The 19987-nt window shown below is 39.8% G+C and overlaps 1 protein-coding gene across 1 annotated transcript in view; it reads right to left on the bottom strand.

Moving 5' to 3' along the window:
* Positions 1-19987, bottom strand: part of ARHGAP10 (Rho GTPase activating protein 10) — a 446487-nt gene that overhangs the window by 79701 nt on the left and 346799 nt on the right. Inside the window, exon 19 of the mRNA XM_006886993.1 lies at positions 4562-4712. Coding sequence (XP_006887055.1) covers positions 4562-4712 — 151 coding nt within the window. The remainder of the gene's footprint in view (positions 1-4561; positions 4713-19987) is intronic.

Below are 19987 nucleotides of genomic sequence, written 5' to 3' on the forward strand. Positions count from 1 at the left end.
TGGAGAAGAATGTTGAGGTTACCATGGACTGCCAAGAAAACAGATTCATCCTGGAGAGGGTTAAACCAGGCGGCTCTTGGGGGCAAGGATTCTGAGGCTCTGTCTAACATACTCATGCTTGGTAGGGTGGAGGGACAGCACAGGAGGGGAAGACCCTCTATGAGGTGGATCGATTCAGTGACTGGGGTAATCGAGAACGGGTGTGTTGGAGACAGTGTGATTAGCACAGGACAGAGCAGAGTTTAGGGCTGTCGTACACAGGGTCATTATGAGTTGTAAGCGACTCGCGACTCGAGGGTACATAACAACAGCAACAACTAGGTGGAGTAAGCTAGGAATAGATTCTGACTCAATGGCAATGAGTATTCGTTGTTCTTATTGTAAGAAGCAGCCATTGTAGTTTAGTATTATGTTAACTGTAGGGCTGCTAACCAAAAGGATGGCAGCTTGAATCCACCCATTTCTCCAAGGAAGGAAGATGGCAGCAGATTCATCCAGTAAAGATTAACAGCCTGAGAAACCGGATGGGGCGTCACTATGAGTCAGTAAGGTTTTGCTTTTAGTCTAAGAAATCCAACTAAATATTCTCTCCATTTTAGTGCATATTAATCATCAGCCAGTATTTCATAGCCAGTAAACACAATTTTAAAGCTAACATTTAATATCATTTGATCATACAAGAAATAATAATAAGCTTTTTTTATATATATACATGGTAGGGTATGCCAATCCCAATTAAAACCTTCATTAAAGTATTGAGCTTCTTTCACTACTCACCTTTCAATTTGTGGTATGGGAGAAAAGGAATGAATATAACAGTAACATTCAAGTATAACAGCAAAGAAATTCTCTCCTCCTCACCAGTGGGTAGATTCTCTGCTTCCAGGCCACAGAGCAGATTCCCATGGTTAGCTACCCTCTTACTATGGCTTCTACTAACTGGCTTGCTGACTCTTTGCTAAGGATGTTTTGATCTGCTTGATGCTCAATTTAAACCAATTCTAAGTATTTTCCAGGGTTGTCTGTTTGATACACCACATAGTTTCATACTCTATTTAATGCAGAAGAAATAACATACCACAAACCACTTCACTCAAATACCAAATCTGTGACCAAATCATAGGGCTGAATAAAAACTCCAGTCATCCTAAAATCTTATTAAATCAGTTCCTTGAATCTTGGCAGACAGCCTATCTAACTTTTAAGCGACAGCTATGTGTTCTGAATTTTACTAAACCAGCTTTAACTTATACTACAATGAGAACCTTGAGGGGGTGGGGAAATATTTACATTAAAATTTTATCTATCGCATTCATATAAACTGGGAAAAGTTACCAATCCAAATTGGCCACAATACATATCAAAATTAGAACAGCATAGTCGGGGGAGGGAAATTGACTCTCAGTAGGAAAAAAATACAAAGATGATTAAGTATTTTGAAATCTTCAAGTGGAAATGACAATTATTTAAGATGACTCAGGCTAGTGACAAGAATGCATCTTTCTTTTCTTTTTTTGAAGGGATAAAGTTTTGAACATGCTAAGTGATAATTTTAGTAAAAAACCAGAGTTTTAGCATCCTCTCACTGAATGCTTCCTTTCAGAAGAGTATTTTACCTCTCTTGTCTCTTAATTTTACTCTCCATTTTTTAGGATATGCAAAATATCTGTAGTATATGACAAAAAGTATATGCAAAATACCAAAAGTATATGAAAAATACAAATCTTATTTTCTTCTCTCTGAGATAACACTTTTCACACAACTTAAATATCAGTAAAGCTTAACTGGAGAAACTGGGAAAGGGAAGATTCAATAATTTTTCTTACTGCTTTATCTTATAATCTCTAAGATTAAAGAAAATTACTCTGGGCTTCTTGACAATAGTCCAAATAAAATGCAAAGCTGCACTCAAGAAGAACTAACTTTAGAGTTATTCATTTGTAAAATCAAATGATGAATAAAGTGTCAATAATGACTATAAAAATAGTTGAAGGTGCTGAGCATCTGGCAATACATTCTTTTGCTTTATTTCTCTTAAAATATTATATTTGTTAAAGAATTATCCTATCAGCTAAAAGCTAGGAAACCCATGACTGTATATCATATTGAATATTCCCACACATGATATTCTGTCTATCACTTAACAGCTGTGTATGCATCAATAATCATTTAACAATTGAAAGGTCAAAAAAGATTAATATGCTACACAAATTGCACGTTAATTAATTTCCTCAAAAAACGAAATGCGAACCTTAGAGAAGACTGCTTTTTTGGTCACTACTTGTGTGAATTCTAATAAATACAGTTTTCCTCAAGGGTCAGTTTGCCAATTTGGGCATTATTCTCTGTCTTCGTGGTCTCTTTCTCCTTTCTACTGCCCCCACATTTGCTTATTTCACTATTTATTAACACTTCCACTAGAGGACAGGTGAGATATACAAGATAGTGCAATTCCAGCCAGTCAGTTTTACTCCTTATTAGCAACTCTACCGAAGAAAGTGAGAGTGAGAAAAGAGGGTGGGAGGAAAAGAATAAAAAAGTTAGCTAGCATCAGTTGAAATGTCTAAAATGAAGCTCTAAAATTACAGGTTGGTTTTTAAATGAAGCTCTGAAATGAAAGGTTGAAGCATGTCCTGGCTCTGGAAAACAAGGATCTGCCTGTAAAACTAATACTTGTATGTTAAGAGTATAGGTCTTTATTGTTGCTGTTGTTGTTATTGTTATTGTTGTTGTTATGTGCCTTCAAGTCGCCTGTGACTCATAGAGCCCCTATTTACAAGAGCGCTAAACCCTGCTCTATCCTGTGCCAATCTTATTGTCTCTGACACACCTACTCCTATTGCCCCAGTGACTGAATCAATACATCTCATCGAGGGTCGTCTTCTCCCTCCCAAGCATGTCAAGCATGACGTCGCTCTCCAAGGATTGGTCCCACTTTGCAACATGTTCAAAGTATGTCAGACGAAGCTTCCTACTGCAAGCTCACATCCTTGCTCATAGTGTCACTGCCAAAACCATTTCAAGTTCTCCAAGTCAGGTAGGTTGAAGTTACTTGTCTTGCATGATCTTTGACATTTGATTGCATAGCTGCTTACGGTGAAGGCTAGGGGGCTCTGGCAGCATAGTCTGTAGGGAGTTAGCTGATCATTCACAGGCTGCAGTCTCTGGTGGTTCAAATCCACCAGCAATTCCTTGGGAAGAAGATGGGAAGTTTCCTCCCATTGCCATTTACAGCCTTGGAAACTCCAAGGAAGGTTTTGGAAGTGACTTGACAACAGTGAGCTCTGACTTCTTTACCACAAAGGCACTGCATCTGTTTGCACCTTGCACCTTGTCTCCTCTGCCTCTTGGATAATCATTTCATACTTTTAAAACCAACATAAACTTAATGCTTGATAGAAAAACAAATTAAGATTGCGGGCATCCTGCTGCTGCCCGGACCTCAGTCACTGGGCGAGCCCTCATGACATGGCTCAGGCGCGACCGCGGGTTTTCTTCGAGCGATTCTTTTGGGTACAGCAGGGTTTAAAGAGGCGCCGAGCAGCAGAGGGTGGGTGGTGGCCCGTACCGAGGCTTACAGTTTCATGTGGTTTCTCTGCCTGTTCCATCACTCCTATTTTAACATCACTTTTAAATAAATACCATTCATTAATAAAAAAAAAAAAGGAAAAACAAATTAAGTTCATCTATATAAGAATGAGAAGAAACAATAAAAAAAGGGAAGGCCAACGTCACATTCAAGAGATGTTGATAGAAGTGAAGCCCCACAAGGAAATAGTCACAGTTTTAGACCTGACTCCTGGACATGCAAGACCTGACTCCAGCATCATCTCATATTCCACACCAACAACCACACGTGATAAATAACAATCAGTGAGCCTCTATGTGTCTCACAGTCCTACTTTGTATGGAACAGAGTTTAAACCTGAAGACTTCTAAGCTCTCATTAAAAACTGGGCCATAGAACAATGGTGAAAGCACTGGCCACATGGCAACAATTAGCTGGGTCACGGCAGTGCAGCGGAATGGGAAATGTTCCCATCCATGTGCAGAGTTTCACTACAGACCACTTCACTGAGCCTGGCTCTGGCTGGTCACCATGTAGCCCTGCCGTACGGGAAGGTCAGCAAGAATGCTGGGGAACAAAGGTACAGCAGAGACAAACTCCATCACAGGGGTGAGCTGTGCCTTTAATCTAGATGCATTTACCATTAGACTCTATCAGCTCATCTCATAAAAGATCTGCTTTAATTTTAGTTCCCTTTCCGTTTGTCTCAGGGTTATGTAACCTCACAGGAGGTCACACGAGTCTCCCAAAAAAGAAATTGAAGCTGTCTTTTAAAAACAAAAAAAGAACCAAGCACAACAGAGACAAACACAAAACTGAAACTTGCCTTTTCCCTCTGATAAGAAAGCTTTACTCTGCCTGTTAATCTCAAAAAACAAATCATTTTAAGGGGGGGGGGACCAAAAGATGGAAAACTGTGGCTTGCCCTGAGGACACGTGATATGTCATATTCTCAACATGCTGTCAAGCTCAAAAATATAATGAACATCTTACCATCTTCCAGCTCAAGACAGAGATTATATACAGCCACAGGTCTCTTATTCCTCTGTCCTTGTCTCTTCGATTGCCTTGGTGGTGCATTGGGGGGTGACGTTGACAGCGAGACTGGCTCAGGGAATGTGGCATCAGGCAGGGTCCTAAAAATCTGCCATCAAAGCAGAAAATATATGAATTATTTACTATGCACAAAAGCCAGTGTATTACAAAAGCAAGTCGTCATCAAACAGCCTTTGATTTGGATTTCAGGACAAGCTAGAGTGAAAAATCCATTCTTTCATCATTTCTGTACCAGTAACAAACTTTTTATCTATTTCCTTAACAGAAAACTTCAAAATAAAACTCCAGATTAACATAAGTAACTTTATAATTCAAACAAAATCATTCTAAAGCTGAGCAAGTATCATCATCATTATTAGGTACAGACAATAAATAGCATTTTGTTTTCAAAGGAAGGAGTCAGATTAAAATGTTAAAAGCAAGTATTATGCTAAATTTGATGTAGGGTCGTATTTATGCTAAAATGTTTGTCCAATTTGTTCTTTTTTTTTTTTTTCCTTTACATTTCTAAGCTACATGAACAGAAACATGTTGTTGTTATGTGCTGTAGAGTCACTTGCAACTCATAGTGACCCTATGTACAATAGCCCTGAAATTTCCACTATTCTTTGCCAACCTTATTATCTCTGATACACCTTCCCCCATTACCTCAGCCACTGAATCCATCCTCTCCTGCACTGTCCCTCCACTCTCCCAAGCATGACGTCCCTCTCCAAGGACTGGTCTGTCCTTGCAACATGCCCAAAGTATGTCAGACGAAGCTTCAGAATCCTTGCCTCCAAGGAGCACTCCAGCTTCACCCTCTCCAGGACAAACCTGTTTGTTCTCCTGGCAATCCATGGTATATTCAACACTCTTCTCTAGCACCACAGCTCAAAGGCATCAATTCTCTTTCTATCATCCCTATTTTTACTGTCTAGATTTCTGACACATAGTTAAGTAATTGTGAAGACCACGGCCTGGATCAGGTGCACCTTTGTCTCCAGACTCATGCTGTTGCTCTTCAGTACTCTGGAGAGGTCCCTGACAACAGCCTTTTCCAAGGCAATTTGTCTTTTGATTTCTTGGCTGCTCGTACCAAGGATATTGATTGTGGAGCCAAGCAAACTGAAGCTGTTAACAATTTCTATCTCTTCATCATCTATCATGATGCTGTCAATAGGCTGTGAAAATCTTTTTTTTCTTGATGCTGAGCTTCAATCCATATTGAAGGCTGTCGTCCTTGACCTTCTGCAGCAAGCACTTCAGTTTCTCCTCAGTTTCAGCAAGCAAGGTTGTGTTATCTACGTAACACAGATTGTTGATGAGTGTTCCTTCAATCCTGATATCACATTCCACCTCAAAGATCCCAGCCTCCCAGATGATCTGTTCTGCATATAGATTGAAAATGTATGGAGACAGGACACATCCCTGGCATATACTCTTCCTGATTTTGAACCATGCAGTGTTTCCTTGCTCTGTTCTGACGACTGCCTCCTGGTCCAAGTATACAACTGTAAATATTTCTTACACATGTGAAAATAGCCGGCTTTTATGAACTCACCTATGGATTCTGATCTACATTTTTCACAAAATGTTTTGTAGATATTATCAATTCACTCTCTTTATAATATGCTTTTATAATTTCCTCTTCCATTTATGAATCCTCATATTGTATTGTAACATTCATCAGAATGTGCTGCTTCTTTGCTTAGCATTCCCCTTCCCGTTAAGAAAAGCAACCTGTGTCGTAGAGGGAAGCATGTTATACAGAAATGACTGACAGGAGATCATCCAGAGCTCTCACGAGATCAGAGGTTTCCTCCTGTTCCCAACAACACTGGAGATCTTTGGTCTTCCATGAAGTTGCAAAGTATGATATTTAGAGACACTGCTGTAACAGACACTGTAGATCTGAGGCTGACCTTCTCTAGGTAATAGGTACAAACGGAGAAAGCTGGATAGCTTTTAAACGAGCAAAACCATAAAGCTCCTAGCAAAAGACAATGCCTCAGTGTGGCAGTGACATTATTTCTGCATTTAAATAAAACAGATACAAGACCCATGTTTACAAGTAAGCCTATCAGTTACACATATGTATTACATTTAAAAAATCCAAGAGCCATGCTGGAGTGTTAATTGCACAGCCTAAAAGTTCTCACTTGGGAAAAAAGGGGGATTATATATTAATAAAAAGAAACTATTTCAACAGGCTATTCATTTTATACCATACTGCCACCTCATGTGTAAATGGAATAAGAAATAACTTGAATTGCCATGAACAAATATTTGCTAGTGAAAATTTAATTTAGTGCTCCAACTGGTAACCTGAAAAGCACTGATCCTCTGTTCCAAGAGGGCATGCTGGCAAATAGCAAATTACTTATCTGCTTAAAAATCCTCTGCTGCCTAGACCATGGCCTAAGGCTGGATTTATCATCGTCTGTTATTGTTCAAATTGAAGAAGTTTGTGAGTAGGGAAGAGAGAAGAAAAGTTAGGACATCAGTGACCAAGAAGAGATGAAAGATACAATTCCATGGAAGAAAATGGCACCTTTGACCAACATGTGGTCATCTTGTGTTGTTTTTAAATTGAATTTCTAATGAAAAATATATACTTCAAAGCATGCACTCTCATTTAGTAGTTACTTACTACAAATTTTTTTCTTCAAGCTATAGTGAAGGCACTAACAAAATATAAGGCCTCAGGAACTGATGAAATACCAATTGACATGTTTCAAATAATGGATGTAGCCCTGGATGTGCTCACCAGTCTAAGCCAAGAAGTTTGGAGGACAGCTGCTTGGCCAACTGACTGTAATATTTACACCTATTCTCACAATGGGCAATCCAACAAAATGTGGAAGTTATTGAACAATATCATTAATACAATCATATGCAAGTACAACTTTGCATGTTATTGACTAGGCAAAGGCATCTGACTGTGTGGATCATAATAACCTATGGTTACATTGAGAAGAATGGGGATCCCAGAACATTTAATTTTCCTCATGAGAAATCTATACCTAAAATCAAGAAACTGTTGTTCAAACAAGAAAGCAAGCATTGCATGGTTTAAAATGAGGACAGGTGTGTTAGGGTTGTATACTTTTTCCATATCTGCCTCCAGAAACTCTATGAACATTGATAAATGTCAATAGTTGTAGAGGGACTTCAGGCCTTTTGTTCAGAGGGTCGCTATGAGTCATGCTCGACTCGAAGGCAATCAACAACTACAATTCAATCTATATGCTGAACAAGTCATTTGAGAAGCTGAACTCTATGAAGAAAAATGTGGCTTTAGGACTGGAGAAAGACTCATCAATAATGTTCATTATGCGATGACATAACCTTGCTTGTGGAAAATGAGGAAGACATGAAACGCTTGCTGCAGAACAAACACTTCTGCCTTCAATATGGATTACATCTCAATTATCACGAAGAGAAAAATTCTCACCACTGGACAAGTGGCATCGTGATCAAAGGAGAAAAGACTGACATTTTCAATGACCTCATCTTATTTAGATCTATAATCAGCACCCTTGGTACCAACAATCAGGAGATTAGGAGACGTACTGCTTTGGGATAGCCCACTGCTAGGGACCTCTCCAAATTACTGAGGAGTAATGATGTCAGTATGAAGGGTAAGGTGTACCTGATTCAGGCCATGATCTTCACTTGCTATGCTGCTGAGAGCTGGGCAATGAATAAGAATGACAGAAGAGGAATTGACGCCTTTGAGTCGTGGTGTTAGAAAAGAGCACTGACTATCCAGTGGACTTCCAAAAGAATATATACATCTTCTTTTTAAAAAACAGACATGTACCAGGAAAAGGGCAACCAGAATGCTCCTTGGAGGCTGGGATGGCAAAGCTTCATCGCATTCACTTTGAGCACGTTGCTAGGGGAAGCTACTCTTTGGAAAGGGACATCATGCTAGGAAAGGTCAACAAAGGCGAGAAGGAGACCCTCAACGAGATGGACTGACACTGTGACAGCAGGAATGGGTTCAAGTGTGTCAGAGATGATGACGATGTTGTTCACAGAGTCGCTATGAGTTGTACTTGACTCAATGTCACCTAAAAACAACACATCTTTTCCAGTTGCCCTGTTTATATATTTCAGTTTGTGCCAATACTCTCATTATTTCTGCTCCCATTTTTTTCACTCCCATTATTTTATACTCATTGGTCCCCTAAATTGTGCATCTTTGTTTTAGAGTTACTGTTTGGCTATGGTGACCTCCTAGGTAAGAAGGTGTGCTGTCAAATCAAACGCAGGTCATTCAAATCCACTAGCGGTTCCTGAGAAGAAAGACAAATACTCTCCTCAATTGTGATTTACAGCCTTTGAAAACCCAAACCAGGTTCAGACTTGATGACAATAAGTTGAACTTGAGTTGAGGTGTGCCTCATGAAAATAAGTTTATTATTTAATGGATTAAATACTTACGGATGATATTCTTCACTTGCTGAGCAAATGGTTTGCCTATTTGTTTATATACAGCCTCAAGGAATAGCTTCCTTTTATGGTCTGAAGATCTTTCGGGGCAAATATTCAAAGGGATCCTTCAGCCTCAGTGGGTTGGTGTAATTTAAATACGTTTGACCCTTATTAATATGGCAAATACCTTTGGAAAGTTACGGGGACAGGCAACCAAATTCTACACATCGCCACTACATCTAAAGTCCAAATAATAATAGAAAAGTTATATTCAAAGAACTGACACTGGTTAGATGATAACATCCCTAAGAAATGTTCCTGGTAGAGGAATGATGGCAGGAATGGTACAAACACTGACAAGTTACTTCATCGCCTTATCCTTCACACTAAAGGGCACCCCAGACACTGAGCCAGGCTACCAGACATACTGGGCCCACGTAGTGTGGCACTGGCACTCTTCCACTCCTGGGTTCAGCTCCCAGATAATTAAGTGGACATCAGAATATGTGAAAATAGGTTCAGGGCTCTGGTTCTGTTTTGGATTGGATTTTAAAGCTTCCCAGGTGATTCTTTTTTGTGGCCAAGTTGAGAAACACTGATTTAGACAGTCATTCTATAGCACTCAGTAATTGTCTTGGATGGAACAAAGTCAAAATCCAAACATGGGAAAAATAATCTCAGAAAAATTGGCACTGAATGTAGGCAATCAATTCTCCCTCCCCAAAGCTTAATTAGGCATAACATGTTTCAAAGATTCTAAATACCAACCCCTCTCTCAGAAAGCTCTAACTTGTATTAACATTTTGAAGAGTTGAATTACGATTCAAATCAGTTGCTGCTAGCGGCTAGGATATCACTCCTGCTTCAAGACACAAGAGAATGTGTACCATCCCTTGACTGGTTCCAGATCAGACACCTGTGAGTCATAGGCTTTTTATTGGCTGGTTATCACCAGGTCTTTCTTCCAAGTCTTAGTCTGGAAGCTCTGCTGAAACTTGTTCATAACCAAGCACAAACATCCACTGGTTGGCAGGTGGTGGCTGCATAGAAGGTACACTGATTGGAAATGAGAAATTGGAATGCATGAAAGGGCGGAATACCACCACTGAAAAACTACTGACCCCATGTTGCAGATTAGCACTGACACCAAGTCACAGATGCTAACTTAAGACAAGAACTAGCCTAGATTTTCAATCTTTCCAGCTCTGGAATCTGAGATAGACTCTTTTAATTGTCTTCTTATCTGTATATAACAAGGCCATCATGCCTGCAGCTCAAACTGTTACTGGCCTTAAATGAAATAAGGCTTATAAAATGTTTGGACTGTTATTGGCAGACACCAATCAGAAATGGTACCCTTGGAAAGGGACATCAAGCTTGTAAGGTGAATGGTCAGAGAATAAGACTCTCAATGGGATGGACTGACATGGTGACCATAGCAATGAATTCCAGTGTGTCAGGGAAGACAGAGGTTGACAGGATAGGACAGGGTTCAGATTTGCTGTTCACAGTGTCACTCTGAGTCATACTTAACAGCACCTAACAACAACAACAATAACAACTAGTATTTGCAATATAATTATATACAGCAAAGAATGGTACTAAAATGAAAATCTGATTGTTATAATTCTGCTCAACCATCATTTTCACAGGGCTAGAACGTCTTAATTCTGACTCGTGGTGATGCTTCATCTGGTCTCCAAAGCTATACATTTCAGTAGTAGGAGACTGCCTCTTCTTTTGCCCCCAGAACAGTTAGTGGGTTTGAATCTCTGAGTTAGTGGTTCAACCTACACCACCACCATGGTATTTCTAAAAGTCAGCCCTAAAGAGAAAGCTGATCTTTCTGTGCCTTTGGAAAAAGACATTCAGCTATGAGTTAGAAGGAATGGAGACCAGATGGAGGACCAGCACAATTCCCAGGAATCGGACCTACATCAGCCAATGTTTAGTGCAGTAATTTGGACACTAATTAGTACTGAAAATGTAGATATATGGAAGATGAGGCAGTCTATTTCCTTAAAAGATTTAGTCTTAGAAATGTTATGGGGTCAAGATCACTTGGAATAAACTCAATAGCAGTGGGTTTAGGTTTTGGTTTGGGAATTTCAGTTAGTACACCTTGATATTTAATTAGCCCTTAATATGTTTTCTCAGTAGCTCAACATCAAGGAAACAAAGATTCTCACCACTGGACTGAATGGCAGCATCATGATGGATGGTGAAGAGATTGAGATTGTTAATAACTTTAGTTTGCTTGGCTCCACAATAAACGCCGTTGGTACCAGCTGCCAGGAAATCACAAGACAAATTGCATTGGGAAAGTCTGTGGTCAGAGACCTCTCCAAAGTACTGAAGAGCAACAGTGTCAGTCCGGAGATTAAGGTACGCCTAATCTAGGCCATACTGTTGTTGTTAAGTGCCACAGTCTTTTCAATTACTTGCTATGTGTCAGAAAGTTGGACTAGGAACGATAGGAGAATTGATGCCTTTGAGTTGTGGTGTTGTAGAAGAGTACTGAATATACCATGGACTGCTAGGAGAACAAACAAGTTCATCCTAGAGAGGGTGAAACCAGACTTCTCCTTGGAGGCAAGGATTCTTAAGCATCGTTTGATAGACCTTGGACATGTTGTAAGGAGGGACCAGTCCTTGGAGAAGGACATCATGCTTGGAAGGGTAGAGGGACAGAGAAAGAGAGAAAGATCCTCAATGAGATGGGTTGATTCAGTGACTGGAGTAATGGGGTAAGCAGGTCAGAGACAATAAGATACAGGGTAGAGCAGGGTTTAGGGCTATTGTACATAGGGTCGCTATGAGTTTCAGGTGATTTGATAGCACATAACAACAAAACAACAACATTCTCTCAGAAGCATTTTCATATTCTCAAGAACCTATAAGGTAAGCATCATTCTTGCCATTTTACAAATGATAAACAGCTCAGGGATTAACATGACCATCTCAATGCTCCAAGTCTAAAAAATAAATTCCATCTGCCCTGCCAGCTCAGAAACTCCAAAGACACTGTCGCCAGAATATCAACACTATGATTAATATAAGAAACAAAACTTAATTCTTGGAGGCGAGGCTGGATCACCAAGTAGAACTATTCTGTATCTGCTAAAAAGGGTGAAACTAGAAAATATCTATATAAATGCATTACTATATAAATGCTGTTCCCTTGTAGATGTTTCAGGAATCTATACCCTTTTTTAATGCATTCGCCTAGCATTGGAGGCTGGGTGGTGAGGAACTGAACTGTCAACCCAAACGTGCATATGGGGTGTATATGGGCAATCTCCTATCAGGCGACTTACAATCTCTGAAAACCCAGTGGTCAGCTATGATTTGGTTCTGACTCGACAGTAAACAACAAGAGGTGTCCCAAAGCACTAGATTTTTTCTAAAAGCTATAAAGCTCTGCTCTCATGGTTTTCTCTGGCATGTCATAAAATATCTGACAGGTTAGTAATTTTAGATTCAAAAGAGAAAATAATAGAGATATTTACTTTAGTATTCTGACTTTTTTTTTTTAAACAAGCTCATTCTACAAATAAAAAGTAAGCACATCTTATCCTATACTGCCAAGACAGGTGTCATCTCTTAAAAATGCCATTGATTTGTCAATTGTAAAATCACTACAGGGATACAAATTCCTCTATCATCCAGGATTCCTTCCAAAATTATCCCTTCCATTCCCTAACTTCATTTCAAGTTACTTCTGTTGAACAGCAGATAAGGATCCTAGGCAGCACTAAAGAGAGATCAGGTCTCTGCAAAAGACACTTTTACTAAATGAAAAGTTTTTCATTGAGCCGACATCCTTACAACATTAACAAAAGCTCAGATCAAACAATCTAATGACACAAAACAGAACTCCACACGTAGATGTGTTGAGTAAGTAAGAGCTTATTCAGGTCTCCTAAGAGTGCCAGCACAAACAGAAGTCTGGCACTACAGGCTAAAGTCAGACTCAAGGAATCAAGTCAGATTTCTCGGACTCAACATGATGGATGTCATCAGACTCAGTCATAAGAATAGACTTTCCCAAGTCACTTATGCTCTGTTACCGAGGGCCACATATACAGATGGCTGGGCCACGTCTGTCAGAAATGCTTTCAAGTTAACAAGAGATAAGGACCATCTCTGAAAATTTTGTTTTAGGATACAACTCAACCTTATCGCCATGATTCAGCAGAATTATTAAACAAATAAAATGACTAAAGGAAATTAAGGAAGCATGAAGTGAAGCTTTCTTGATGAAATGTGTCTGCAGAAGAGTTACCCACATTATGCTATATCACCAGTGATTGTGCGCACTTATATTTTGATTCTATAGTAGAATTCTTACCCTCCACACTGGAAATGCAGGTTTCACTCTTAGGTAACGGGCCTCCTGCACTGCCGCCACCTCTATCTATTAACAGAAGCCTACAAGTTGTATTGATGCTGCACATGTTTCAGGGAACGTCTAGACTAAGATGGACTAAGAAGAAAGGTTCAGAAAAACGCCATTACTAAAAACAGGTCTGTGTGTAGGAAATTGTGGGATGACACCAGACCAAGCAGAGTTTTGTTCCATATATTGCACATAAAACTGCCATGAGTTAGGGGGATGAAAGACTGACCTCATAGCATTTAACAACACCTTGAGTAAAAAAAGCAGTATTATTAATATTGAAAATATTAATAATATTTAATATTAATAATAATAATAAAATAATATCATTTATTGGACTACTGGAAAACTATAATCATGTAAAGCCCTTGACCTACAAGGATTTGAACTCAGAGTTCTTGAGTGGAATTTGCAAGTCTTGATGGCCAATCTCCACTGTCTCCACTACCACCTAGTTATATTATGCCCAATACCCACTATAACCTTTTAAGTAGTCCCATATCTTTCCATAACTATGCCTACCTGCACATCTATAAGCAGATATTATGTCAAGAAAACAAAGATTCTTACCACTGGACCAACGGGTCATGTCATGATGGGTGGACAAGAATTTGAAACTAACAACAGCTTCATCTTGCTTGAATCCACAATTAACACCATTGGTACCAGCAGTCAGGAAATAAGGAGATGCACTGCACTGGGAAAATCTGCAGTTAAGGACCTCTCCAAATTACTGAGGAGTAATAATGTCAGTTTGAGGACTAAGGCACATCTGACACAGGTCATGGTCTTTCTGATCACTTGCTATGCATCTGAGAGGTGGAAGAATTGACACCTTTGAGCTGTGATGTTGGAGAAGAGCACTGAACACCCTATGCACAGCCAAAAAACCGAGTTTTGGAGAGGGTGCAGCAGCTGGAGTGCTCTTTGGAGGCAAGAATGATGAGGCTTCATTTTAAATCAAATACTTTGGTCACATTTCTGTGTGTGTGTGTGTGTGGGTGTGTGTGTGTGTTATTCCTTGGAGAAGGAAATGCTGATTGAAAAAGTAGAGAGTTGGCAAGGGAAAGGAGGACCCTCAACCAGGTGGACTGACATGATGACTGCCGCAAAGGGCTCTAGTGTGTGACAATCAATATACACACTCTTCAGTATACTTTTAAGTAGAAATAAAGGACAGACAAGATATTTTCCTCTTGTTCTAAAAGAGCATACTTACAAAATGGTCAGGTATTACTTGTAGCTTCAGAGACTACGCTGTGTTTCTACACACAGTCATTATCTTGGGGTTGGGTGATTCTGAGTTTGTTCCAAGGTAACCTGACTTTCCATCTGCAGCATAACTTGAGCTTTTAGCTCCAAGGCGAACTGTATAAAGCAACCTCCAAAAACTTTCCTCAGCTATCTATCCTGGAAGTCATGCTACCCTGTAACTAAACATGGGTCTTTTCTAGAAATCTTAACTAGAGTTGATAATAGGGATTGACAGTGAAATACCAATTGGGCTCAGGCTTAATGCTGGGAATATTCTAACGTTTCATGTTTGTTCTGGCTCATTAAGTTTCAAAATCCCAAATCTGGATAGTATCCTAGTTATCACTTAGACCAACCCCTAAATTTCACAGATGAATACACAGAGGCCTCTGTGGTTAAAGACTTGCTCACATTCACACTGCTAGTTAGTGGCAGAGAGCAGCCTGCCTCCCAGACCTACATCTCAAAATGTTGGCTATGATCCTCCCTCCCCAGCAGAGTGCTGGGACCTATCTTCTCTTCTGGGGAGGTTTTGCTCAGAACCTGAAGTTCCTCAAAGTGCTTCCACACGCGTCCTGTGAAACAACTCTTACCTTAAGGCTGGCATGTGAGTGTGGTACAGGGTCTCACTCAGAGTCTTATTGTTGTCCGCTGGGATAAGGAACTTTCCATTATGTGACGGGAGAGGGAAGGATGGTAGCCAGGAGGAAAGGGTGGGCGAAACAGAGCGGAAGACTTACCCAGTGTGGTGGTCATACCACAGGCTCTGCTCCTGGGCCTCTTTTTTAAATAACTTCCATAAATATCAATTTCAATGCTGCTTTATAACTCAAATTGTGGAGGAGATGGGAAGTAAAAGGTATATATCTGAAACTTACCAAATCGGTATGATTTCTATTTTTCTTTCTAAATATTTATTATGAATTTCAGAAGACATTTTCAGACCTCAAAATCCCATGGATAAGTCTTGGGCATGTAATTTCATTAGCTCTCTAGGGAATAAATTGTTATTGTTGTTGTTACGTGCCATTGAGTCGAGTACAACTCACAGTGACCCTATGAACAAAAGATCTGAACCCTGCTCTATCCTGAGCCATCCTCACACTTCTCAACAAACAAGAGCCCATTGCAGCAGTTACTGTGTCAATCCACCTGGCTGAGGGTCTTCCTCTCCTTTGCCCACCCTCCACCGTTCCAAGCATCATGTCTTTCCAAGGAATAGCACTTCCTAGCAACATGTCCAAACTAAGTGAGGCAAAGCCTCATCATTCTTGCCTCCAAAGAGCACTCTGGCTGCACCCTCTCCAAGACATACTTGTTTGTTCTCTTGGCTGTCCATGGGATGTTCAGTGCTCTTCTCCAACACCGCAGCTCAAAGGCATCAGTTCTTTTTCTGTCATCCTATCTGAGTTTCCCTTGGGGATTTCAGTAACTGACGATTTTTATTAACCTAATTTTAGGAAATAGAACATTCTTCCAAAATATGGCCATTTTAATGGTGTTAACTGTAAATGAAACATCAATGTTTGTTTCTTCCAGTGTTCAAGATAAATAATAACAATAAAACTAAGCAACCATTGTTGGTTGAATATTGTCTTCTAAAAATATGTCTAGGCCAGGCTTAACTTGGCTAGGCTTTGATTCATAGCATTGCACTCTGATGGAATTATGTTTTATATGTCATAAATCCAAACCCCTATATACTCCCTAGCAGGAGTGGCATCCACTTCTGAAATAGCTTGCCTCCAGGAACTCTATGAACGTAGAGCATCGATGAAAGTTATGTGTGTTGAGGACTTTCATTCATAGGGTCTCTGAGTTATCTATGACTTGACTGCACTTAACAATAATGTGCTCCCTATAATGAGGAAGCTCTGGTGACCCAGTAGGTAGGAAGTTGCACTGCCACCCCAAGGCAGGTGTTTGGATGCTCAGACTGTCTACCAGAGTAAGATGAACAATCTTCTCTCATGCAATTTACAGTCTCTGAAAACCTGCTGGAGCTTCAGACTTGACAGCAGTGAGTGGGTGATATACTAATGAGGTGAGATTAACAGGGGATTTATCTTGAGTCAGAACCTCTCTAGAGGGCATGACTCAAGTCACACCCTTAAATCACATTCTTGCTTGAGTCACATCTTTTATCTTACAGAGATAAATGGAAAGAGAGAAAATAGATAAAGTAGTGATTTCACCACCATCAAGAAAGAAAGGAAAAAAGAAAGGAACAACAACAACAACTGGACTTTCATTTGCAGAAAGCTGAAACAGGATCCACATCTCACACCATTCACAAAAACTCAAGGTGGATCAGAGAACTGGGAATAAAGACCGAAACTATAAAGTGCATAAGAGACAAACGGGGATCAAGCTTAGACAGCCTCATCTACAGTATACAGAGATTGCCAAATACAGACAGAAAGGTACAATCTGAAGAGGATAAAACTGATGAATGGGGTCTTCTAAAGATAAAATCCATGTGCACATCAAAAACTTTGTCCAACATGGTAAAAAGAAAACCTACAGACTAGGAACAAACATTTGGTAATACCATCTCACACAAGGGTCTCATATCAAAAGTTTACAGAATATTCCTGGGACTCCACAAGAAAAAGAGTGATAACCCAATTACAAAATAAGTAAAAGACATGAAAAGAATTTTCACAGAGGACGATGTTAGAATGGCAAACAGACAAATAAATGCTCCAAATCACCGGCAATAAGAGAGATGTAAATCAAATCCACAATGAGATACCATCTCACTCCAGTAACAGTAGCAAAGTTTAACAGGACAGCAGTAATAAATGTTGGAGAACATGGCAAGATAGAATTCTTATACATTGTTAATAGAATTGCAAAATGGTACAAACACCCTGGAAGGCAGTTTGGCACTTCGTCAAAAAGCTGAACACGAACACACACACACACACACAACACACACACACAAAGCTGAACATAGAAATTCCTATAACCCAGCTATTCTACTGCTTGGAATATACCTGGAGAGAATGAGAACTGAGGCATAAATGGAGACTTGTACACCAATGTTCATAGCAGCATTATTCACAAACACAATGACATGGAAACAGTCTAAATGTCAAAAAACAATCGAATGGTTTGAGAAATTATGGTACATTCACAGGATGGAATACTATGCAGAATGCAGGAGCAATGATTTTGTAAATTACTACCTAAATTGGGAGGGACTGGAAAGCATTATGCTGAGTGAATTAACTCAGTCTCAGAAGGACAAATACTGTATAAAACCACTAATGTAGAATGAGTATGAGGATCCGAGGGGGGGAGGGTGGAACCAGAGGGGTGAGGATGGGTGTGTGGGAGTTAATCACAAGGTTGCACAATTTGATGAGGGGAGGGAGGTTGAGGGAAATGGTGAAGGCCAGTGTGAAAAACAATGTATTCAAACTTTGTAAAAATATCAGTATAAAAAAAAAACCAAAAAAACACAAAAAAACGAAAAAGAAGAACTAGAGGCTAAATGGACCCTTGGGATCCAGCGTTCTCAAGATGAAAAGCAACAGGACCCAGTGAAGACATGTCAGGACACAAGGACCAACAAACACAGAGATATTGAAATAAAATAAAGACCTTGCCCCAGAGCCTCTAGTATGAAAGAGCAAATATGTTTATTAGAGTCACTCCATTATGTTGTGGGGTTTGTTTTGGTTTTATTATAGCAGCACTAAATAGTAACTCTGATCATACGTTGGGGATCAGTGTGCCTTAAACAATTTTCAGCATTCACAAAATTACCTTCCCTTTAACCTACAAAAGATGATTGAGCAAAAGCTGCATCACTCTTATATTCATGGTGTGAACATACATTCTCAATTACAAAATGTTGTTTTCTGGTTTGCAAACCTTTGGGGGGGAAAAAAAACACAAACCACCAAACACTCCAGGTGCAGTTTTTATCAATTTGCACCTGCAAACATTTGGGAAACACATCATACAGTTTCCAAAGTCAGAAGAAAACACTTTCCAAACACAGCTGTAACTCTGACTTTCATAACCCAAATGTCTACAAACATTTTCAATGAGCAAAAAAGTCAATGCCTAGAAGTAATGCACCTCCCCCTCAACCAATCACAGAGTTCTTCGCTCACATGCAAACAAAATAGTGCCTTTTTAGCATGAAAGGCCCAGGATAATAGTGTGGATATTCTCACTGCTGCTGAGTCAGAACCTGCTTATAACTGACCATCCAGCAGATTCTCAGCATCTGTATACCCTATGATAGGTGCCCATCTTTCTCCCTCAGAGCTGCTGGTGGATTAGAGCTACTGGCCTTTGTGTTGGCAGCTGAGGGTGTGTGAGTGCCCGTGCGTGTGTGTGTGTGTGTGTGTGTGTGTGTGTGTGTGTGTGTGTGATAACATACATACTATATGGTATTGTTTGGGTTTGCTCTTTAGTATTTCTGTTTCTTATAAAATTCTTTTCACCTTTTTTCTTTCTGGGCCTCAAGATTCCTACAGTAATCCCTTGTTCTTAACAGGAGCCCTGATGATCAGAATACAGGAACCTGTCATTTCAGTCCACAGAGACCTGAGGAGACAGGTGATCATGCCCCACCCAGGGCCAACCCCAGCAGGGACTCCAGGCAGGATCCCTGTTCCCCAGGTTTTCACTTGTGAAATTTTAAACCTAATGTAAGTAAGTATAATGGGAACAAAATGACTGCACAGCTCATGAAATTTCCCGGGTGAAAGGCACTTTTTCTTTGAGAATATGTCATAACCCCTTTGTATGACTGTTTTCCTAAGAAGAAAAAAATAAGTCTGTGTGCCTATTAGCTTGCGAAAACTAAACGTGTGAATTTTAATCACGGAAGAGGGAGTGTTTATTATTTTAAATTTATCTTTTTATTTTACATACATTGTGCTTCACACATTCCTCTATTCACATTGTGTGTCACAGCATCATTCTCATTATGTTGTGTTTTTTAAAATTAATGAGCAATGATCCATGCTCATCATAGTCCCACCTTTTCAGGTCCCCACTGGATCTTTCCTAATTTCCTCAACCCCTCACTCGGCCCATATAACTCTGTACCCTCCCTTAGCCTCTCTCCTCTATTCCTTTGTACTTTCATATACACCTTACTAGTAATCCTTCTATTTTTACAGTAATCGTCTTATATTTCTTTAAGGGCCCTACATCATTGACTTATCAACTCCTTAAAATCTATTTTCCAAAAACATCCACCCCATTAAGGACCACATATTTAGGAGATATTGCAATACCTTCTCTCCCCCGCCCCCCATTGG

This window comes from Elephantulus edwardii, unplaced genomic scaffold (assembly GCF_000299155.1).
Source record: "Elephantulus edwardii isolate Elephantulus edwardi_28Jun2011 unplaced genomic scaffold, EleEdw1.0 scaffold00053, whole genome shotgun sequence".
In the NCBI taxonomy this organism is placed as follows: Eukaryota; Metazoa; Chordata; class Mammalia; order Macroscelidea; family Macroscelididae; genus Elephantulus; species Elephantulus edwardii.